This window comes from Lepus europaeus, chromosome 10 (genome assembly GCF_033115175.1).
Source record: "Lepus europaeus isolate LE1 chromosome 10, mLepTim1.pri, whole genome shotgun sequence".
Taxonomy (NCBI): domain Eukaryota; kingdom Metazoa; phylum Chordata; class Mammalia; order Lagomorpha; family Leporidae; genus Lepus; species Lepus europaeus.
The window spans coordinates 125,349,497-125,372,848 of record NC_084836.1 but is presented as its reverse complement, the minus strand read 5'-3'; the positions used below and the strand labels follow the sequence as shown (position 1 = coordinate 125,372,848).

At 63.9% G+C, this 23,352-nt stretch overlaps 1 protein-coding gene across 1 annotated transcript; it reads left to right on the top strand.

Moving 5' to 3' along the window:
* The first annotated feature begins 1,064 nt into the window (after positions 1-1,064).
* Positions 1,065-23,310, top strand: ZBTB46 (zinc finger and BTB domain containing 46). The gene is made up of 4 exons (XM_062204490.1): positions 1,065-1,926; positions 9,273-9,557; positions 20,609-20,784; positions 20,944-23,310. Exons 1-4 carry the CDS (start codon positions 1,074-1,076, stop codon positions 21,310-21,312), a joined length of 1,683 nt encoding a protein of 560 aa, XP_062060474.1. The 5' UTR covers positions 1,065-1,073; the 3' UTR covers positions 21,313-23,310.
* Positions 23,311-23,352: the final 42 nt, after the last annotated feature.

The following is a 23,352-nucleotide window of genomic DNA, read 5'->3' as shown; positions in this document are numbered from 1 at the left end:
GGCTGTCCCTTCCCAAATGAGGCTGCCTGCCCCTCTCCTGGCCCTGCCCCGCAAAGCTCCTGTGTTCCCACGAGTGAGGGGCTTCGGTCTCACTTCAATCTCAGGTGGTGAAGCCGAGCGTACCTGGAGCCTCTGGGGCTACCCATGTGGCCGGTGCCCTGGAGCCCGGGTAGAGACTGAACCACGCCTGCCTGCCTGGCACAGCCCGGGGACAGCAGCACGGAGACCCGCCCCCAGGCTCCCCTGGCCTCTTCTGACCGTTGTTGGCGCTTGGTTGCCGAGCAGGTGTGGCCGGTGACCCCCACAGCGGGGCTGACGCAGGGCAGAGGCAGGGGTGCGTAGGGGCCGGTGTGGGGCAGCGCCTGTCGTGGAGATGAGGGACTCGTCCGGCCCCATGCCGCCTGTCCCCTGCGGTCCCCTCCCGGGGTGAAGGCTGGAGGGGGAGGACCCAGTGTGGGGCAGACCCTCCCGCCGTTGGTTTGAGCTCAGGGTTTTAGGGTCACGGCTGTGAATGTTTGCTTGAAGTTCTTGCTCTGTGGGCTCTTGTGCAGGAGCTGCTGCTTTGGTTTCTTTTTCTAAAGACTTACTCATGTTTGAAAGGCAGAGTTGCGAAGAGGAAAGGAGAGAGAGAGGAGAGGCAGAGAGAGAGGTCTTCCATCGGCTGGTTCACTCCCCAAACGGCCACAACGGCCAGCACTGGGCCAGGCGGGAGCCAGGAGTTCCATCTGGTCTCCCATGTGGGTGCAGGGACCCAGGCACCTGGGCCGTCTTCTGCTGCTTTCCCAGGCTGTCACCACGGAGCTGGATTGGAAGTGGAGCAGCTGGGACTCGAACCTCTGTCCCCATGGGATGCCGGGGCCGCAGGCGCAGCTTTGCCCGCCGCCCATGTGGTCAGCCCCTCCGGGCGTTCAGCTTTCCTGGGCTGTTTGTTGGTTGTGCCCAGCCTGGAGCTCTCCTCCTGCCCCGTGGCCAGCACGGCCCCGCTGCGCCCCGCTTGCCCTCCCCTGGCGCGCGTGTGACGCCCTGGTTCTCACCCGCAGGCCCTGTAGAGGAGGCAGCCCCGAGACTTCCCGATGCACAGCCGAGAGGAAGATATGGAAATCGCGTCCCACTACCGACACCTGCTTCGTGAGCTCAACGAGCAGCGGCAGCACGGGGTCCTGTGCGACGTGTGCGTCGTGGTCGAGGGCAAAGTCTTCAAGGCGCACAAGAACGTGTTGCTGGGGAGCAGCCGCTACTTCAAGACACTGTACTGCCAGATGCAGAAGTCGGCCGAGCAGGCCACCGTCACCCACCTGGACATCGTCACGGCCCAGGGCTTCACCGCCATCATCGACTTCATGTACTCGGCCCACCTGGCGCTCACCAGCAGGAACGTCATCGAGGTCATGTCGGCCGCCAGCTTCCTGCAGATGACGGACATCGTGCAGGCCTGCCACGACTTCATCAAGGCCGCGCTGGACATCAGCATCAAGTCGGACGCCTCGGACGAGCTCTCCGAGTTCGAGATGGGCGCCCCGGCGGGCGGCAGCACGGAGGCCCTCATCTCGGCCGTCATGGCCGGGAGGAGCATCTCGCCGTGGCTGGCCCGGCACACGAGCCCCGCCAACTCCTCCGGGGACTCGGCCATCGCCAGCTGCCACGAGGGAGGCGGCGGCTACGGCAAGGAGGACCCAGAGCCCAAGGCTGAGGGCCCCGAGGATGCCCCCCCGCGGCCCCTGTGGCCTCTGTGCGTCAAGGAGGAGCGGGCGTCCCCGCCGCACCCGGGCGCCGGCACACCGGGCTCCTTCCCCGGCCGCAGGAAGAACCGCAAGAACAAGGAGACCGTGCGGCACATCGCGCCGCCTTTGGAGGACGGCCAGCCCGGCTCCCCGCTGCCCTCCTTCCTGCCCACCTCGGGGTGGCCGTTCGGCAGCCGAGACTCAAGTAAGCGTCTATGGGGCTGGGGGGCACTCCCAGGCTGCCACGGCTGCCTGTCGCTCTGGGTGAGGGATGAGAGTCCCCAGGCATCTGTGTGTCCTGCCCAAGGAGGCCGCCAGACCTGCCCTGGCCGGGGGGATGTGGGCTGGGGTCTGCGGGGGTGGGGGTGTGGGCTGGCGTCTGCGGGGGTGGGGGGTATGGGCTGGGGTCTGTAGGCGAGGTGTGGGCTGGGATCTGTGAGGAGGGGTGTGGGCTGGGGTCTGTGGGGTTGTGGGGTATGGGCTGAGGTCTGGGGAGGGCGTGGGCTGAGGTCTGTGGGGAGGGCGTGGGCTGGGGTCTGCGGGGAGGGGGCGTGGGCTGGGGTCTGTGGGGAGGGCATGGGCTGAGGTCTGCGGGGAGGGGGCGTGGGCTGGGGTCTGCGGGGAGGGCGTGGGCTGGGGTCTGTGGGGAGGGCGTGGGCTGGGGTCTGCAGCTGGAGCAGGTGCTGAGCGCTGTGGCATCTGTGTCTTCTACGAGTGCTACAGTGGTTGGAGCAGCTGTCGCCCGTGCCTCTGGCGTGGAGGGTGTGTGTGGGTTTTAGGTGGGTGTCCTGTGTGCGTGGTGTCTGTGAGTGCAGAGGTGTATGTATGTGCTGTGGGTGTAGGTGTGTCGGCATGTGCGTGTCTGTAGGTATATGTGTGTCTATACATGTGCGTGTCTTTGTGTAGGTGTGCATGTCTGTGTAGGCGTGTGTACATGTGTGTGGGTAGACATGTGTGTCTACGTGTGTGTGTCTATAGACGTGTGTGTCTACATGTGCATGTCTGTGTAGGCGTGTGTACATGTGCGTGTCTGTAGACGTGTGCGTCTGTACATGTGCGTGTCTGGGTAGATGTGTATGTCTACATGTGCGTGTCTATGTAGGCGTGTTTGTGTCTGTGCATGTGCGTATCTGTGTAGGCATGTTTGTGTCTACGTGTGTGTGTGTAGACGTGTGTGTCTGTACATGTGCATGTCTGGGTAGACGTGTGTGTCTACATGTGCATGTCTGTGTAGGCGTGTGTACATGTGTGTGTCTGTAGACATGTGCGTCTGTATATGTGTGTGTCTGTAGACGTGTGTGTCTATGTGAGTGTGTCTGGGTAGACGTGTGTGTCAACATGTGTGTCTGTATAGGCGTGTCTGTACATGTGCGTGTCCGGGTAGATGTGTGTGTCTACATGTGCATGTCTGTGTAGGCGTGTTTGTGTCTGTACATGTGCGTGTCTGGGTAGACGTGTGTGTCTACATGTGCGTGTGTATAGGCATGTCTGTACATGTGTGTGTCTGTGTAGACATGTGCGTGTCCACAGGCGTGTTCATGTCTGACTTTAGGGGCTGCTGCGGTCAGGCAGCCTGTGGGGCAGGGGTGAGCATCCCCCGGGTTTGACCGCAGGCCGGGGGGGTCCTGCCTGTCAGCTTCAGGGGCCGAGGGGCTGTCACCTGGAAGCTGCTCCTCGCGCAGCGACCGTGAGCTGACCGCCGGCGCTGCCCCTGCTGGGCTCACGGTGGCGGTGAGGGGTGGGTGCCTTTCTCCCAACCTTGGGGCTGTGGCCTGTGTGCTTCCTGGGAGCTGCCTGCCCACAGGGGCCCCACCCGCACAACCAGGAGCCAGCAACCTGGGGGCGCCTGTGCTCAGACCCCTGCCTAGAAGGTTCTTGGCAGGGGGGGTGGGTGGCCGGTTACACCCTCCTCGTCTGGGAGCTGGGATGAGCCTAGCAGCGGGGGTCCCGTACGGGTTAGTGCTGTGGAGCAGAGCCAGAACTTGGTATGTGTGGCTTTTATTCTTGCGGTAAAACATCCTAGCATTTTTTAAAGTAAATGTTAGCAGATGGAAGACCCCCCCCACCTCTCCTTCTCACTATGTGTAACTCTACCTTTCAAATAAATAAATAGGGTGTCAGAGAGAGAGGAGAGACAGATCAATCTTCCATCTGCTGGTTCACTTCCCAAATGGCCACCATGGCCGGGGCTGGGCCAGGGTCTCCCATGTGGGTGCAGGGGCTCAAGCACTTGGGCCATCATCCGCTGCTTTTCCAGGCCACAGCAGGGAGCTGGATCAGAAGAGGAGCAGCCAGGATTCAGCCTGCGCCTGTATGGGATGCGGGCACTGCAGTGGCCCCAGCTGTACCATTTTAAGCACTGAATTGCCTTGTCCACAGGCATCGGATGCATCGCTCTCATCACAGCAGGTTTTCCTCCTGGAGACACACACCGCCCAGCTAGTGACACACACACTGGAGACACACACCGCCCAGCTAGCGACGCACACTGGAGACACACACCGCGCAGCTAGCGACGCACACTGGAGACACACACCGCCCAGCTAGCGACGCACACTGGAGACACACCGCCCAGCTAGCGACATACACTGGAGACACACCGCCCAGCTAGCGACGCACACTGGAGACACACACCGCGCAGCTAGCGACGCACACTGGAGACACACACCGCCCAGCTAGCGACACACACTGGAGACACACCGCCCAGCTAGCGACGCACACTGGAGACACACACCGCCCAGCTAGCGACACACACTGGAGACACACCGCGCAGCTAGCGACGCACACTGGAGACACACACCGCGCAGCTAGCGACATACACTGGAGACACACCGCCCAGCTAGCGACGCACACTGGAGACACACACCGCCCAGCTAGCGACACACACAGCCCAGCTAGTGACGCACACTGGAGACACACACCGCCCAGCTAGCGACGCACACTGGAGACACACCGCCCAGCTAGCGACGCACACTGGAGACACACCGCGCAGCTAGTGACGGCTCCCCTCCCCCAGGACCCTGCTTTGAGGCCTGGAGCTTTCCTGGGATACATTGTAGCCCTCCTTCCCACCTCCATTCTCAGTACAAGTTCGCCGGTGCCCCCAAGTTGTGACAACCAAAAATGTCACCAGACCGTGCCATGTGTCCCTTGGGCAGCCCCCAACCACGGAGTTTAGGTTTCAGGAAGTTTCCCCCTTTCCTGCTGGCCGGCGGGTTGCCCCTGCCTGCTCTGATAGGCCCGAGCAGCAGCAGCCGGGTGGTGGCGGGCTCAGAGGGCCGCCTTCCGGGGACAGCAGCGTAAGGAGGAACACGTGCCTGCCCGTGGGCTGAGTGGTTTAAAGGCTGCTCTGGACAGAAGGTGGCTTCAGAATCCAACAAGGGCTCTGGGCTGTGCACGTCTGTCCCAGCCTGTTGTCCCTGGGGTTGCCAAGGCAACCGAGCTGCCTCTGCTGGTGGCTGTGCCTGGAGGCGAGGGTGTGGGCTGGCGCAGGGGACGCCCTCCGTGACCTGTCTGGAGGCCGTCTTGTTTTCATTAAAGATTTATCACATCTCACGGAGGGGATTTTTTTTATTCTCGTTCTATTTATAGGAGGAAACATGCTGGGTGTTTCCTGTGGGCATTTGGGCCCTGGACACAAGTGCTCGGCATGCCCAGCCCTCCAGCAGGGGCCCCTGCTCTGTCCCCAGAGCTCCCTGGGGAAGCAGAGGCCATGACCTTCTAACTCAGAGTGCACCTCTGAGACAGGGCAGTCACGCGAGGGCTGTGGCCTCAGCACCCTGGGGGCCCTGAGGAGGCTGGGGAGGCCCCTGGTCAGTAGGGGCCCGGCCCTGGTCACGCTGCCTGCAGCCCAAACGGGGTGGCTGGCTCCAGCTTCCTGCTGACCTGGCTGTGAGTCCGTGATCGGCCCCTCCGGCGTGGCCACTTGGGAGTGAGCCAGCAAATTCTCTGCTTCTCAAATAAACGGGTGAAAAGGTTTTGCAGGAGTGAAGCCCAGGAGTGAGATCTGAGGGCGCTGTCCTCTGTATGTGAACGCAACTGTGATCTTTAATTTATTTTTATTTATTTGAAAGGCAGAGTTAAAGAGGCAGAGAGGTCTTCCATCTGCTGGTTCATTCCTCAAATGGCCGCAGTGGCCGGAGCTGGGCTGATCCGAAGCCAGGAGCCAGGAGGTTCTTCCGGGTCTCCCATGGGGTGCAGGGCCCAAGCACTTGGTCCATCCTCCACTGCTTTCCCAGGCCACAGCAGAGAGCTGGACTGGAAGAGGGGCAGCTGGGACTTGAACACTGCAGGCCGGGGCTTTAACCCACTGTGCCAAAGTGCCGGCCCCTGGAATTTTTTTCTTATTATTACTTTTTATTTATTTTGTATTATTGTTACTTAAGAGACAGCTTCTGTCTGTTGGCTCACTCCCAAATGCCCAGGAGCCTGGAACTCCATGAGGGTCTCCCGTGTGGGTGTCGGGGACCGCGGCCTGCAGCCACCCTTGCTGCTTCTCAGGGCGCCGTCGGCCGGAAGCGGTGATCAGAGGCGTAGTCGGGGCTTGCGCCCACGCTGCAGAATGGGAGTGAAATCCTAGTCGCCGCACCTGCTTGCCTGCCCCAACTGGAAATTTTTTTTTTTTTTTTTTTGGACAGGCAGAGTTAGATGGTGAGAGAGAGACAGAGAGAAAGGTCTTCTTTCCGTTGGTTCACCCCCCAAATGGCCGTTACGGCCGGCGCACTGCGCCAATCCGAAGCCAGGAGCCAGGTGCCTCCTCCTGGTCTCCCAAGTGGGTGCAGGGCCCAAGCACTTGGGCTCCCTCTGCTGCCTTCCCAGGCCACAGCAGAGAGCTGGACTGGAAGAGGAGCAACCGGGACAGAATCCGGCACCCCAACCGGGACTAGAGCAGAGGATTAGCCTAGTGAGCCGCGGCGCCAACCTGGAGTGTTTTAACAATGAAAATGCAGTTGAAAGGCAGAGACACAGATCTCACCCGCCACTGTTTCACCTCCCAAATGGCTAAAATGGCCAGGGCTGGGCTGGGCTGACGCCAGGAGCCAGAAGCTTCATCCAGGTCTCCCACGTGGGGTGGCAAAGACTTAAGCACTTGGTCCATCTGCTTGTTCCCAGGTGCACTGGCAGGGAGCAGGATCAGAAGTGGAGCAGCCAGGACTTGAACCGGCGCCCATATGGGGTGGAGGTATCCCAGTTTCAGCAGATGGAACATTCCCGGCCCCTGGGACTGCCCCACTATCAGGGACGCGCTCTGGGGCCTGGCCTGCATCGTCTCCCACCTTTGAGGGGTGCAGGGCCCCGTGGAGCCCCCATGTGCTGTCCTGTTCTCCCAAGGCACCAGGTGGCTGGAGTGGACACCTGCGTGTCGTGCCCGGGTGGGTCTGTGCGACCCCACCTCAGCCCTGGCTGCCCTCCCTCAGGCCTTGACCGGCTGTAGCCAGCTGGCTCGTTCAGTCTCCTGGTGGTCACGTGGGTGGTCCCCAGTCGGCTGTGAGGAGGCAGCTGCAGGGAGCTTCCTCACAGGCGTCTCTGGGAAAGCGTGGGCCGAGGGGTGTCCCTGCGTGGCTGTGCCGTGCCACACGGGCATGAAGCACCAGCAGTCACCTCGCCGAAACGATGCAGTGCAGCTTTTAGGCCTTTTTTTTTTTTTAATTTGACAGATAGAGTTAGAGTCAGAGAGAAAGGTCTTCCTTCCGTTGGTTCACCCCCCCAAATGACCGCCACGGCCAGAGCTACACTGATCCAAAGCCAGGAGCCAGGAGCTTCTTCCAGGTCTCCCATGGGGTGCAGGGGCCCAAGCACTTGGGCTATCTTCTGCTGCTTTCCCAGGCCACAGCAGCGAGCTGGACTGGAAGAGGAGCAACCAGGACTAGAACCTGGCACCCATAAGGGATGCCGGCGCTGCAGGCGGAGGATTAACCAAGTGAGCCACGGTGCCGGCCCCACTTTTAGGCCTTTTTAAAGGCAATTTATTTTATTTTTTAAAGATTTATTTACTTGAAAATCAGAGTGAGAGCAGAAAGAGAGGGAAAGAGATACTGATCCTCTAGCCGCTGGTTCACGCCCCAAATGCCCACAACAGCCAGGGCTGGACCAGGAGCTCCATCCAGGCGTCCCACGTCGTGCAGGGACTGAAGCACTTGGGCCAGCACCTGCTGCCGCCTGGGTGCAGTAGGGAGCGGGACTGGAAGTGGAGCAGCTGGGACTTGAACCAGCGCCCACAGGTGGCAACTGCCCTCTGTGCCAGAACACTGGCGAGAGGCTGGTGCGAGGTTTGCCCAGTGCTGTCCGCTGTCACCTGCTGGCCGCCTCCACCCCCACCCCGCAGGTTCCTGATCCAAGGATGCAATGGGGGTGGAGTGAGGAGCCCCCAGGCAGCACGTCTGTGCCATGGGTGGGCGCTGTTTCCCTGGGGGGTCTGTGTTGGAGGAGGCACCGTAGCCCCCCAGGGTGTGTGCTGAGCTGTGCAGACACGGAGACATCCTGTGGGGCGACTCGGGGTCCTGGAGCCACCTCCTGTGGATGCTGACCGGTGCCTGCCGTGGCCTCCTGCAGGGACTGTCAATCTGAGTCCCAGCGCACCCTGGGGACAGCAGGTGGTGGCCCCAGCCCTCCCTGCCAACCTCGTGGGAGACCCGGGTTGAATTCCTGGCTACCGTCTGGCCAAGCAACCGGGAAGTGAACTAGCGGTTGGGAGCTCTGGCTTGTTCTCTCAAATGGATTGATTCAATAAAACAGAACTTCTTATGGGAAGACTTGACAGCTACAGGAAATGAGAAAACTGGGTTAAAAATATATACATTTACTGGGGCCGGCGCTGTGCTGTAGCAGGTAAAGCCACCGCCTGCAGTGCTGGCATCCCATGTGGACGCCAGTTCGAGTCCCGGCTGCTCCACTTCCGACCCAACCCCTGCCATGGCCTGGGAAAGCAGTGGAAGATGGCCCAAGTCCTTGGGCCCCTGCACCTGTGTGGGAGACCTGGATGGAGCTCCTGGCTCCCAGCTTCGGATCTGCGCAGCTCCGGCCGCTGCTGCCAGTTGGGGAGTGAACCAGCGGATGGAAGAGCTCTCTCTGCCTCTCTGTAACTGCGCTTCTCCGTGGCTGCCTTCCGAATGTATAAATCTTCGACAGTACGTGGTTTTCTTCATACCGTGAACGGCAGCACCGCCCTCCCGGGTGCGTTAGCGGAGCTGGCCTGGAGTGGGGCAGCCGGAACTGGACCCAGGCGCGGTCTGAAGCCTGCAAGTGGCCAAGGGGCCACACCGCCCCCAAACCTCTAGTTAGTTCCGCTGGCTGCCTGTCCTTGGGGGCACGCGGGTCTCGCCCTCCCGGGAGCCCAGTTCCTCGGTCCATCGTGGAGCTGCTTGGGGGCGGGGCTGCTCTGAGCGCCGCCTCTTTCCAGGGGGAGACGGGGGACGTGAGCCGGGGGCAGGGTGGGTGACCCGGCCTTGGACCGGACCTGGCGGAGACGGCCGCTGGCCCTGGGCCCCGCCCCTCGGAGCCCCGCCCTCCCCACCTGCCGCGGCCCTGACTGACGTGTGCCCCTCCCCCCAGGTGCGGACGTGGCCGTGGCGGAAGCCAGCTGCTCGGACGGCCGCGCGGACAGGGCCGAGCTGTGCGCGCACGCGGACGAGGCCCTGCTGGGCGGCGCCGCCGGCTTCCTGGGCGCCGCCGACGCGGCCGACAAGGACGCGGCGCTGCAGCAGGCGGCCGCCGTGGCCAACCTGCGCGCCGCGCTGCTGAGCAAGAACAGCCTGCTGTCCGTCAAGGCCGAGGCGCTGGGCGACGACGGCGCGCTGCTGCTCGAGTACCTGCCGCCCGGCGCGCACTCGCTGTCGCGTAAGTGCCGTGCGCGCGCACGGGGGCGCGCGCGGGGCCGCGGAGGGAGGGACGGGCGCCCGCGAGGCCCCGCAGGGGTCGCCGCCGAGGGGTCGCGGGGGTTCACGTCCGGGCGCCGAGCGAGAGGCGGCGCCGGGGTGTCGTCGTTTCCGCGGCCGCCGCGCGTCCCTGCGTCGCGACCCTCGGCTGGGGCCGGGGCTCGCGCTGTGCCCGGCCTGGCCCCCGGGGGACCTCGTGTGCCGGCCGCGGGTTCGCGCCGTGGCCTGAAGGGGACGGGGCAGCGGGCCTCCGCGTCCGAGTCGGGAGAGCCGCTGACTGCAGCAGGTGTGCCGGCCGCGCCGAGCTGCCCAGCGGCCCTTTGCGGGTCGTCCTGGAATGTCCTGGAAAGCCTAAAGTTGGTTCCCGTGTCCGTGGCCCGGCTGACACCGCCACAGCCGACTTGTGCCGCGAGGACTTTGGTGCAGCTTCTGCTGTCGCTTTCTCAGCGTAGGCTGACGTGTCACCTGTCAGCCACCTGTCAGTCACCCGTCAGCCACCCGTCACTGCCCGTCACTGCCTGTCGAAACTCAGCTGGACCCATCTCTGTGGACCCATTTGGGACCTTGGCATGTTTGTCGCCTTCATGGGCTTCGGGAAATGCCTTAAGAACCGAAACAGCTCGGATTTCGTGGAGGACCAGGAGGCGTCCCCGTGCGGCCTCAGTGCCGGTGGTGCTGGGGGCTGGTGAGGACGGGGGTCTTTCCACACCGAGACGCCGCATGGCCGGCCGGCCCGGGAGGCGTGGAGAGCAGCTGCAGCCTGGTTTTGCTTCCGTTTGTTCAAAGAACATTTCCTGGTGGATCAGGACCCTAACAGGAGCCCACCCAGAATTGGAGCCATTCCCCCGCCGAAGGCCTTCGGACTCACTCGGAAGATCGGCTCCCACGCCAGGGTCGGCCAGACTCCCGCCTTCTGCCCAGAAGGCCGCCGTGGGAGCCTCTGCTGTGGGACAAGTCCCACCCGAGCCCCAGGCATGGGGCCGCGACTGCTGCAGGGACACGGACGGCCGCCGGGTCGCTCCGTGGTGAGGTTCGTTTCCTGTGTCCCCAGGGTCTGAGCCCCTCATGGGGACGCTGACAGCCACAGAGGGGAAGCCCCCCACCCTCCTGCCACCCACAGCTGCAGGAGGGCCCTGGTGACTGGACAGACAGAGCCCACGGAGCCAGCGCCGCCCCCGCCCAGGTGAGACATGAGGGCGGCTGCCCCGTTGTCGCTGGAGGGGCAGCGCCGTGTTGGCCCCGGGGAGCCGCGTCCAGGCGGCAGGCGCAGAGGCCGTCCTAGGTCAGCGAGGCCTGCAGCAGCTGTGTCAGCCCCATGGTTGTTCCCAGTTACGATGGGTACCATTTTTAGAGTATTTCTCTGAACTTTTTTTAAAAAAAGATTTGTCTATTTGAAAGGCAGAGTTACATAGAGGAAACAGAGAGAGAGAGACAGAGAGAAGTCTTCCATCTGCTGGTTCACTCCCCAGATGGCTGCAACGGCCGGAGCTGGGCTGATCTGAAGCCAGGAGCCAGGAGCTTCTTCCAGTCTCCCACACAGTGCAGGGGCCCAAGGACTGGGGTCATCTTCCACTGCTTTCCCAGGCTACAGCAGAGAGCTGGATTGGAAGTGGAGCAGCTGGGCCTGGAACTGGCGCCCATATAGGATGCCAGCACTGTGTTACCTGACCCGTTGTGCCTCAGCTCTGGCCCCCAAGCTCTTCCTGACCTCAAGGTGTTTATTCAGCTCCAGCCCGGCACAGAGCAGTGTGGCCAGGCTCAGCCAGGCCAGCTTCTCAGCATCGCCCTGCCTGGCTCAGGCCGTGCACCTGCTCCTGTGTAGCGAGGCTACTGGGGCCGCCCTGAGGCAGTTGGGGAAGGGCTGGGCCGTGGTTTGGACTCTGGCATTGGTCAGATGCCCCCCTGCCCGAGTCCTGTCTACCTGGATGGCTTGGTGGCGGCCATGGGCGTTCTGTTTGCTGAGAATTCACGACAGCCTTCCGTTCCAGGTGGCCACTGAGGGGCCGTCCCTGCAGCCACGCGACAGGGACGCAGGTGAGTGGCAGGTGACGTGTGGGCCACAGGTCTTGACTGAGTTTCCACTTCCTGACTCTGTGTCTCCGGTCCTAGGTCCACTCCTCCTGGGCCCTGGACACCTGGCTGGGCCGTGGCCTCAGGACCAGTGCAGGAGCCGGCAGCCGGTTGTGAGCAGGGCCGCGGCTTGTCTAGGGCCAGCGCCCGCGTGGCTGCGCTCCCCTCCCCTCCCCGCCCTGGGCCCTGGCCCCCGGCCCCGACGGCTCTGCTCTGAAGTCTGCCGAGCCGCCCCACAGGACGCCCCACCACTTGCGGTGGTCTCAAGGCAGGGCCCAGCCCACTGGCGCCGACATCCCTGCCCTGGACGGCCACTTGTGCCTGCCTCGCCACTGCGGCCTGGGCTGTCCAGGTCTGCCTGGCCACCAGGGACGGCCTGCCCAGCTGCCGGGACAGAAGCAGACAGTGAGGGGTGGCCGGGGGGGGAGGGGGGAGTGTACTGGGGGCCGGGGCTTCAGCCGTGGTCCCTGGAGTCCACCAGCTGCCAGGTCCCAGCGCCCTGACGGGAGCCAGTGGGGCAGGTGCACTTGTCTCCAGGTGACAGCTTCAGCTTGGGTACATCACGTGGCATTGCTGCCTTTTGGGGCAGAAAACTATGCTGCTCTTCTGGGAAGCGGAGCCCAGGAGCTCCCCACTGTTCCTGGAGAGGTCAGAGGCCTGCGCCTGGCTGTGGGGGCCTCAGCAGCGTTGGCAGGAAGAAGCCCTCATGGTTTCTGTTTTCCATCTTTAAAAAAAAAATGCACGTCGACCTATTCATTTATGAGGCCACGAGAGAGCCAGCTCTCGTTGCTGGTTCATTCCCCAGTCGCCCACGGTGGCCGGGCTGGGGAGTCATCCCTGTTTTCCACAGGTGCGGCAGGAAGCTGGTGCCTGAGCCAGGGCCGGCACTGCCTCCCAGGGTGCAGGTCTGCAGGAAGTGGGCGGTGGGTCCTGACCTGGCCCTCTACCTCTGCTGGACCCCTGGGCTCTGTGTCAGCCCCCTGGGAGCAGGTGGCCGTGAGGCCGGGGCGGGCAGGTACTGATGTGCTGTTCCACAGGGGGGCAGGCGTCTGGGGAGCAGGCAGCCCCCACCATTCCAGGACCGCGGCCGGTACCATCCCCCTGTGCCTGCTCCGTTGCTCCAGTCTGTGGTCAGTCTGAGGCTGGGGAAGAGTTGGGACAGTGCTGCCCACAGCAGGGAGGCAGTTGGCGTGGCCGCCTGTCGGGGACCTGGGGCCTGGGACGAACCTGTGAGCATCCTGCCCTCCTCACCCCCATCCCCGCTAAACAAGGACCCACTGTGGAGTGACAGAGGGTCAATAGCTGAGAACTTGCCCCAGGTGGATGTGCTGGGCGGGGACAGAAGCCCCAGGCGGTGGTGTGAGGAGTGAGGTGACCTGTGGCCAGGAGTCAAGAAGCAGAGTCCCTGAGCCGCTCAGGGCCCCTGAGGCAGGGCCCCGGACGCGGGAGGTGGCAGGACGTGGCAGGGCCCCGGACGCGGGAGGCGGCAGGATGTGGCAGGGCCCCGGACGCGGGAGGCGGCAGGACGTGGTAGGACGCAGCCAGCACTCAGCAGGTTGCCTATCCCGTGCCACTAGGAGTGGGAGACGTCACCACGTGGAACCCACAGCCTGATATAGAGACATAGCGGGGCCAGCACTGTGGCGTAGCAGGTAAAGCTGCTACCTGCAGTGCCGGCATCCCATATGGGTGACAGTTTGAGTCCCAGCTGCTCCACTTCTGGTCCAGCTCTCTGCTGTGGCTGGGAAAGCAGTGGAGGATGGCCCAAGTCCTTAGGCCCCTGCACCCGTGTGGGAGACTAGGAATAAGCTCTTGGCTCCTGGCTTCTGATCAGCCCAGCTCTGGCCACTGTGGTCATTTGGGGAGTGAACCAGCAGATGGAGACCTCTCTCTCTCTGTAACTCTGCCTTTCAGATAAATAAATCTGTAAAATAAGAAAGAGACGTCACCCACGTGGAACCCACACCCAGTCACAGTGGAAACAGAAGTTACTGCTGCCTATGGGTGACGTTCTGCCTAGACAGGGACCAGGGCAGGTGGTGGCCTGGTGGTGAGGACTCTGGTGAAGGCCCTGAGTCCCTCATCAGAGCGTCCGGGTTTGATGGCTGCTCCTGACCCAGCTCCTGCTGCTGCACGGCCTGGGCGGCCGTGGCGATGGCTCACGCCATTGATCCCAGCCCAGGCAGGCCAGGCGTTTGGGGTGGAGGACCGGTCAGCCCCTCGGCAGGTGTCTGGGGAGTGAGTGTGGGGTGGAGGACCGGTCAGCCCCTTGGCAGGTGTCTGGGGAGTGAGCGTGGGGTGGAGGACCGGTCGACCCTCGGCCGGTGTCCAGGCAGTGAGCGTGGGTGGAGGACCGGTCGGCCCTCAGCAGGTCAGGTGTCTGGGGAGTGAGCGTGGGTGGAGGACCGGTCGACCCTCGGCAGGTGTCCGGGCAGTGAGCGTGGGGTGGAGGACCGGTCGACCCTCGGCAGGTGTCCGGGCAGTGAGTGTGGGTAGAGGACCTGTCGGCCCTCGGCAGGTGTCCGGGGAGTGAGCGTGGGTGGAGGACCGGTCGGCCCTCGGCAGGTGTCTGGGGAGTGAGCGTGGGTGGAGGACCGGTCGGCCCCTCGGGCTCAGGCCTCCGTGGAGGAGGAGTGCTGCTGCTGTTCCTGACACAGACGAGCAGCAGGGTCACCGCCCTTTCTGAAGGCGCTGGTGCAGCCTCCCCCGCAGGTCCCGCCCCTCGACACCTGAATCTGGTTCCCTGGGTCCGGGCTGGGGTGTGAGGGTGGGGTGGGGCCCCGGGTCGGCCCCGTGAGCCGCCTGCTGTCCCTGTGGGTTGGGCATCCTGGGAGGGGGTGTCCAGCCAGGGTCCGCTGGGGCTGAGCAGTGGGTGGGCTGAAGAGGAAGACTGACAGTGATGGTGGCACGTGACGCGGCCACCGGGCACCGCAGGCGCTGTGCAGTGTGGGCTCAGGGTGGGCGCTGCGGGGGCCACTGGCCTGCAGGGAAAGATGCTGGCCCCGCCTCTCAGCACCGTCACTTGAGGTTGCCATGTGTGGAAGGCGGAGCTTGGGGTGGAGGCTGCAGGCCTGGCGAGTAGATGCTCCGGGTGCCCGGGGCTGAGCCAGTGCTGCCTCCGGACCTTGGGCTGGGAAGGCGGCAAACCTGTGCGGCCTCTGTGGGCTGCCCCAGGCACCTGGTTGCGGTTATGGAGGCAGCCGTGCTGAGAACCCCGAGACGCGGCGGGGGTGGGGTGGGTGGGGTGTTGCGCTCGCCCAGGCTGGAGTCTGTGCAGGGCCCATGGGTGACAGGGGGCAGGAGCCTGAGGCCCGGAGCAGCAGAGCCGGCGCGGGGCTGAGGCGCAGCCCAGGGGAGCGTGTCGGTCTCAGACTCCGGGGTCACGGCTGTGGTCTGAGTGGTGGTGTGGGGGTCTCTGCCGAGACGTGCGCCCTGTGTGCCGCTGAGCCCTTCCTGAGGGGCCAGCACTGCGGCGTAGCAGGGGAAGCCTCCGCCTGTGACCCCGGCGTCCCACATGGGCACTGGTTGCAGTCCTGGCTGCCCACGTCCAGTCCAGCTCCCTGCTACTGCGCCTTGGAAAGCAGTGGAAGACGGCCAGGTACTTGGGCCCTGCACCCACGTGGGAGACCCAAAGAGGCTCCTGGCTCCTGGCTTCAGCCTGGCCCAGCCTCGGCCATCGTGGCCATTTGGGGAGTGAACCAGCAGATGGAAGATCGATCTCTCTCTCTGTCTCTCTCTCTCTCTCTCTGTAACTCTGCCTTTTAAATAAATAAATAAATAAATAAAATATTTAAAAAACAAACAAAAAGCCTTTCTGAGAACAGTTTGCACCCTTGATGATCTCGCCGTGGACAGCCTTGGGGCCGGTGCTGCCGCACAGTGGGTGAAGCCGCCACCTGCACCACAGACATCCCATACGGGTGCCAGTTCTCATCCCGGCTGCTCCTCTTCTGACCCAGCTCTCTGCTGTGGCCTGGGAGAGCAGTGGAAGATGGCCCAAGTTCTTGGGCCTCGGCACCTACATGGGGAGATCCGGAAGAGGCTCCAGGCTCCTGGCTTTGGATCAGCACAGCTCCTGCCATTGGTGGCCATTTGGAAATGAACCAGCGGATGGAAGACCTCTCTCTCTGTCTCTTCCGCTCCATAATTCTGCCTTTCAAATAAAGAAAGTCTTAAAAAAACAAACAAAAAAAAGTGGGGACAGCTTCATAAATCAGCAGGTGGGGGGCAGGCGCTGTGGTGCAGCAGGTTAAAGCCCTGGCCTGCAGTGCTGGCATCCCATATGGGCGCCGGTTCAAGTCCCGGCTGCCTCACTTCCGAACCAACTCTTTGCTATGGCCTGGGAAAGCAGTAGAAGATGGCCCAAGTCCTTGGGCCCCTGTACACGCATGGGAAGACCTGGAAGAACTCCTGGCTCCTGGCTTCGGATCAGCCCAGCTCCGGCCGTTGCAGCCATCTAGGGAGTGAACCAGTGGATGGAAGACTCTCTCTCTGCCTTTGCCTCTGCCTCTCTGTAACTCTATCGTTCAAATAAATAAATAAACCTTCTTTTAAAAAAAATCAGCAGGTGGGAGACAAGGTGGGGGTTGTGCTCGGGTCTGCTCCTTCCGAGGCCAATCAGATGAAGAGTTGAAGACCCCTCCCTCCCAGAGCCCACTGCTTGTGACTCGTTCGCGGCCCCAGGAGCACCCCTGCTCAGGGCTGAGCTGTGTGTTGGAGATGCGTTTCTAAAGCTTCATTTGTTTATTAAATTTTCATTTTATCTGAAAGGCAGAGACAGGGAGAGGTCTTCCATCCTCTGGCTCACTCCCCAAATGCCTGCAACAGCCAGGGCTGGGCCAGGCTAAAGCCAGGAGCCCAGAGCTCTATCAGGTCACCCTTGTGGCTGGTGGGGACCCGAGAACTTGCGCTGTCACCTGCTGCCCCCAGGGCTTGCACAAGCAGGGGGCAGAGGAGCTGGGGCTCCAGCCTAGGCCTTGACAAGGGATGCAGGCGTCCCACGTGTGTCTGAGCTGGCTAACATAGGGTGTGGGGTCCCACGCGTGACTGAGCTGGCTGACGTAGGGCGTGGGGTCCCACGCGTGACTGAGCTGGCTGACGTAGGGCGTGGGGTCCCACGCGTGTCTGAGCTGGCTAACATAGGGTGTGGGGTCCCACGCGTGTCTGAGCTGGCTGACGTAGGGCGTGGGGTCCCACGCGTGTCTGAGCTGGCTAACATAGGATGTGGGGTCCCATGCGTGACTGAGCTGGCTGACGTAGGATGTGGGGTCCCACGCGTGTCTGAGCTGGCTGACGTAGGATGTGGGGTCCCACGCGTGTCTGAGCTGGCTGACGTAGGATGTGGGGTCCCACGCGTGACTGAGCTGGCTGACGTAGGGTGTGGGGGTCCCACGCGTGTCTGAGCTGGCTGACGTAGGATGTGGGGTCCCACGCGTGTCTGAGCTGGCTGACGTAGGATGTGGGGTCCCACGCGTGACTGAGCTGGCTGACGTGGGATGCAGGCGTCACAGGCGTGTCTGAGCTGGCTGACGTAGGGTATGGGGTCCCACGCGTGACTGAGCTGGCTGACGTAGGATGTGGGGTCCCACGCGTGTCTGAGCTGGCTGACGTAGGATGTGGGGTCCCACGCGTGACTGAGCTGGCTGACGTAGGGTGTGGGGGTCCCACGCGTGACTGAGCTGGATGCAGGCGTCACAGGCGTGTCTGAGCTGGCTGACGTAGGGTGTGGGGGTCCCACGTGTGTCTGAGCTGGCTGACGTAGGGTGTGGGGGTCCCACGCGTGACTGAGCTGGCTGACGTAGGATGTGGGGTCCCACGCGTGACTGAGCTGGCTGACGTAGGGTGTGGGGGTCCCACGCGTGACTGAGCTGGCTGACATAGGGTGTGGGGGTCCCACGCGTGACTGAGCTGGCTGATGTAGGATCTGGGGGTCCCACGCGTGTCTGAGCTGGCTGACGTAGGATGTGGGGGTCCCACGCGTGACTGAGCTGGCTGACGTAGGATGTGGGGGTCCCACGTGTGTCTGAGCTGGCTGACGTAGGATGTGGGGTCCCACGCGTGACTGAGCTGGCTGACGTAGGGTGTGGGGTCCCACGCGTGACTGAGCTGGCTGACGTAGGATGTGGGGGTCCCACGCATGTCTGAGCTGGCTGACGTAGGGTGTGGGGGTCCCACGCGTGACTGAGCTGACTAACATAGGATGTGGGGTCCCACGCATGACTGAGCTGGCTGACGTAGGGTGTGGGGGTCCCATGCGTGTCTGAGCTGGCTGACGTAGGGTGTGGGGGTCCCACGCGTGACTGAGCTGACTAACATAGGATGTGGGGTCCCACGCATGACTGAGCTGACTAACATAGGATGTGGGGTCCCACGCATGACTGAGCTGGCTGACGTAGGGTGTGGGTGTCCCACGCGTGACTGAGCTGGCTGACGTGGGATGCAGGCGTCACAGGCGTGTCTGAGCTGGCTGACGTAGGGTGTGGGTGTCCCACGTGTGTCTGAGCTGGCTGACGTAGGATGTGGGGTCCCACGCGTGACTGAGCTGGCTGACGTAGGGTGTGGGGTCCCACGTGTGTCTGAGCTGGCTGACGTGGGATGCAGGCGTCACAGGCGTGTCTGAGCTGGCTGACGTAGGGTGTGGGGGTCCCACGCGTGTCTGAGCTGGCTGACGTAGGGTGTGGGGTCCCACGCGTGACTGAGCTGGCTGACGTAGGGTGTGGGGTCCCACGCGTGACTGAGCTGGCTGACGTAGGGTGTGGGGTCCCACGCGTGACTGAGCTGGCTGACGTAGGGTGTGGGGTCCCACGCGTGACTGAGCTGGCTGACGTAGGGTGTGGGGTCCCACGCGTGACTGAGCTGGCTGACGTAGGATGTGGGGGTCCCACGTGTGTCTGAGCTGGCTGACGTGGGATGCAGGCGTCACAGGCGTGTCTGAGCTGGCTGACGTAGGGTGTGGGGTCCCACGCGTGACTGAGCTGGCTGACATAGGGTGTGGGGTCCCACGCGTGACTGAGCTGGCTGACGTAGGGTGTGGGGTCCCACGCGTGACTGAGCTGGCTGACGTAGGGTATGGGGTCCCACGCGTGACTGAGCTGGCTGACGTAGGGTGTGGGGGTCCCATGCGTGACTGAGTTCCGGGGGGAAATGACAGCACCTGGGCAGCTGCTGAGCTCCGTGCCGCAGGCGCCGAGCGGGAGGCTTCCTGTGCGCGCCGCGCCGCGCTGCGCTCCCGCCAGAGGCCGCTTGCAGAGCCTTTGTGGTTCCTCTGCTCCGGTTACTCCAACAGAGCCGGCCTAAAGGCTTTGCTTGTGAGACGCAGCCCGCCCGATCAGTCTGTTTCTGTTGCCCTGACGGATTGAGGGAGATGGGAATTCTGGAAGAGCTTTTCCCTGCGCCTCTGGGGGCTGGGAGACCCAGGGTGGAGGCGCTGGCGTGTGGCTGCCTGTGGAATGCAGGGGCGAGAAGGGCTGACCTCGCTTTAATTTCATTTGGAAGGCAAAGAGACGGATCTCCGTCTGCTGGGTCGCCCCCAATGGCTGCAGTAGCTCAGGCCGGGCCGGGCCGGGCCGGGGCCAGGAGCCGGGAGCTCCATCCATGTCCCCAGTGTGGGACCCAAGCACTTGAGCCACAGCCTGCTGCCTCCCAGGGTGGACGTCAGCAGAGCGCGTTCCAGTGCTCACAGACGGAAGCCACAGGTGGATTGCAGGAGGGGCCAGTGTTGGCCGGAGAAACGGTTTTCATGGCAGCCAGAGGCGCCCTCCGTGAGCAATGCGCTGATGCTCAGCGCTCGCGTGCGACGGGGGCCCTGATAACCCCGCCCCGTGAGCCCCCCGTCTGGAAAGGGTCTTTGTGGGGGTGCTGTCTTCCCAGAGCAGCCAGCGACAGGCTCCTGGTCAGCCACGGGCCCCCACCCCGGGCACCTGCAGCCTGGGGTGGGCAGGAGGACGGGGTCGCACCTGCCTTCCCGCAGGTGGCCCTGCCGCATGCGCGTGCCCGCGTCTTCACACGGGTGCCAACGTTCCCGGCAGGTGCCGGCTCCTCTCCCGGACACCTTCAGGAGGAACTTGCTGTGTGGTGGTGGTGGTGGTGGGGTGTCTGCCGGGCCCCCTGTGCACTGCTGGGCCCACAGGGTGGCCAGCGTCTTGGGGGGGGTGCCAGGTGCCGGGACTTCCCCCCCAGGAATCTCCCGGGCCGTTTCCCGCACAGGTGATGCTGGGATGCCCACAGCAGGGTCCCTGCACAGCAAGGTGGAGCCTGAGACTCAGCAGCTTCAGGGGTAAACCCGTGGCTCCCGCGTGTTCTGGGGGGTGTGCCACGCAGCAGGGCAGGCGGCGTGGAGACAGGTGGTGCAGGAGCCAGTGTGTCCGGGGTGACCCGTCCTCTGCACCGTGCCCTGCCTGCCTCCAGCCGCCCAGCGCTCACCGAGCCTGGCCTCGGACACACCGTTCTGGGAGGTTCACTCTGGCCCTCCCAGGCCCCTCGCAGGCCGGTGTGGATGACCGTCCACGCCCAGGCTCTCCCGAGCTCTTGTGCCCGGGCCTGATTCCTGAGGTCTTTGTGGGTGTGCGGAGCCGTGCAGAGCCACGTGTGCTTGTGGGCCTGCGGTCTCTCGGGTCCGGCCGGGGCACGCTGGTGAGGGCCTCGGCTTGGGCTGCAGGGCCCCAGGTTGGGCACAGCCGGCTCAGCATCTGCCATGGCTGCCCACGGGGCCTCGGCGGCCCTGCTGCGCCGACTTCCCTCCAGCCCCAGCCAGGCGCCTCCGCCTGGACACCCGGGGCCGGTGCTGCCTGCCCCTGGCCTGGGTGGGAGCAGGCTCCGAGGGCAGGGTGCCACACGCCTAGTGCCCACGCTGGCCACCATCTGGGTGGCCGGAGGGGCCGGCAGGCCGCAGGTGGGAGGCTGCCCTGCCCACCGTCTGCTGACGCCGGGGCCTGTGTCTCGCAGTGAACGAGTTCACGGTGATCCGGAAGAAGTTCAAGTGCCCGTACTGCAGCTTCTCGGCCATGCACCAGTGTATCCTCAAGCGCCACATGCGCTCCCACACGGGCGAGCGGCCGTACCCCTGCGAGACCTGCGGGAAGAAGTTCACGCGGCGCGAGCACATGAAGCGGCACACGCTGGTGAGCAGGGCGGGGCCGGCGGGGGGGCGCTCGCCCGCTCGGTCTTCTCCCGGCTCTGCCTGGGGCTGAGCGGCGCGATGCGCTCCGTGAGCCAGGGTCTGGGCGACCCCAAGCCCCCCACGCTGCCCCCAGACCCTCACTGGCTGCCGCTCCCCCCAGGTGCACAGCAAGGACAAGAAGTACGTGTGCAAGGTGTGCAGCCGCGTGTTCACATCTGCCGCCAGTGTGGGCATCAAGCACGGCTCACGGCGCCACGGCGTGTGCACCGACTGCGCTGGCCGCGGCATGGCCGGCCCCGGGGACCACGGTGGCGGCGGCGAGGGCTCTCCGGAGGCGCTGTTCCCGGGCGACGGGCCCTACCTGGAGGACCCCGACGACCCACGAGGGGAGGCTGAGGAGGAGCTGGGTGAAGATGAGGACGAGGACGTGGCCAAGTGGAAGGACGCCGTGGGCCTGGCGCAGGAGGACTCGCCAGGGCCCCAGAGCCCTCCCGGGGGGCCAGACAAGGACTTCAGCTGGCTCTCCTAGGCCCTGGCTGGGTGGGGGTGATGGCCATGTGGCCATGGCACCTGTATGTGTGGCCCACAGGGTTCTGCACCCAGGGGCAGGGCCACGCTAACCACTCCCTCCAGGCCCCCGGTGCCCTGGCCCCCTGGACACACGGACACCTTCCAGCCCCTGGGGTTGGAGGAGCAGCTGCAGCCCAGTGAGGTTCAGGGGGCCGTGGGTCAGCGGCCAGGCAGGCAGTGCTGGTCAGCATCTCGGCTGTGGCTGTAGGGCCTCGGGTCTAAGGCGTTAGGCTCCATGCACACTGAGCTGCATCTGGCCTGGGCAGCTGGGTAACTGCCAGTGGCCACTGCTCCTGCCCACCCACAGGTCCAGTGCACAAAAGCCCTGCAGCCCTGACCTCTGGGCTCTGGTGCTATCCTCGGGGGGAGCAGGCAGGGCCCCGGCCCCCGGCCCCCGGCCCCACCTCAACCTCAGCCCTGCGCTCCGCGTGTGCTTCCTGGAGCTCTGGGAGGCGCCGGCTCCTGCCTCTGCCTGTTTGCTGCTAACACTGGAGGCGGGCGGGGCCTGGCTGCTGTGTGCTGCTCCAGCTCCGGGGCGATGCCGTGGCCGGCGCGTCCCCAGCGCTGGTCAGCGGCTCACACGCCACTCTGCACCCCCAGCACCCGTCACGTGGCTGCCTCGGGGTGCGCGCTCCAACACATTCCAACCCCGCTCGCCCACACCCACCCTTCCCTCCCCCGGGACCCTTGCAAGGTGCTGAGCCGGGTGCCCACCCCAGGAAGCATCTTCACACTTCCTCCAGTCGGTCAGCACACGGCTGTCACAGGGCTGTCACTAACTTCTCTCGTGTCCGCTGCTTCCCGGAAGAGAAGGGAAACCCCACAGAACCCTCATGCGGGTCCCCGTGGCCACCTCCCGTGGTCAGCCTCGGGTTCCCACACTTTGTGCAGCTGTCGGGACGGGCACGCACGCCCCTCCCCTGGGGTGCTGGGAGCTCCTCCACCCGCAGTCCTTAAGCGGCAGGCCCGAGGTTCGCGGCCAGCTCTGGGCGCTTTGCTCGCCACCTGCTGCATGCCGAGGGACAGCGCAGTGCAGCCCCTCACCGACAATGCCGCAGCCGTGCCTGCCCCGGGCCCGGAGCCCTTGCTTTTTTACCCTTCATCAGACGTCTGGAGCCCGGCCTTCAGCTGCACCCGTGCCGCCCAGGCCACCACAGAGGCTCGGGCACCGGCCGCCCCACCCAGCCCCGCCGTGGGCCACGTGGCTGGGTCCCTCCCGCTTGAGGCTGCCCAGGGGCAAGAGGCAGACGTGAGGAGGTGTTGTTTTTTTTTTTTTTAACATGACTGATTTTTTTTTTTAAATTGATGTTTAAACTAATAAATATTTTTTTATGAAGAGGAACGGTTGTGTAGATTGCATTTCACGTCTGTATTCGTTTGTGTGTCGGCATCAGCGGCACCCAGGCGGCCTGGCCCCGGGGGCGGGGCGCCCGTGGACCCTGGGTCTAGGAGCCGGAACACGCCGCCAGGACCCGCTGGGGACCGACTCGGGATGGCAGCTGCCTCCAACTTTGCACACCCTCCCTTTAAGAAAGGACTCAGAAAAGTAGAGATCCCGGAGCTCCTTGCGACGTGTGAGACCCCTGCCCGTGATACACAGCCCACGAGAGCCACGCTCCTGTCTCGCAGACCCCCTCTTGGACGCGGCCTTTCTGGAACCACTGGTCGTGGGGGTGCTGCGTGCTCTCCTTAAATATTTATTTTTTCCAACGTGCTTTCAACCTGTCCACGCAAAGTGACCAGAAAGCGGCAGCGTCTGGACTGCGGATGCCCCTGGGGTCACCTCGAGCCACTGACTTTTAGTCAATGTACTGAAGACGTGCTCAGTCTCGGGGGAGGCTTGGAGCCCGCGCCAGCCCCGGCCCTGGCTCCCGGCCTGCCTGTGGGTGCTCTGTGACGGGGTTGGCTTAGACGTTCTTGCAAAGCAGTCACTTCAAATAAATGCGGAAACCACCGCTCCGAGCAGACGCGTCCGTCCATGTGTTTCCAAAGCCCCGTC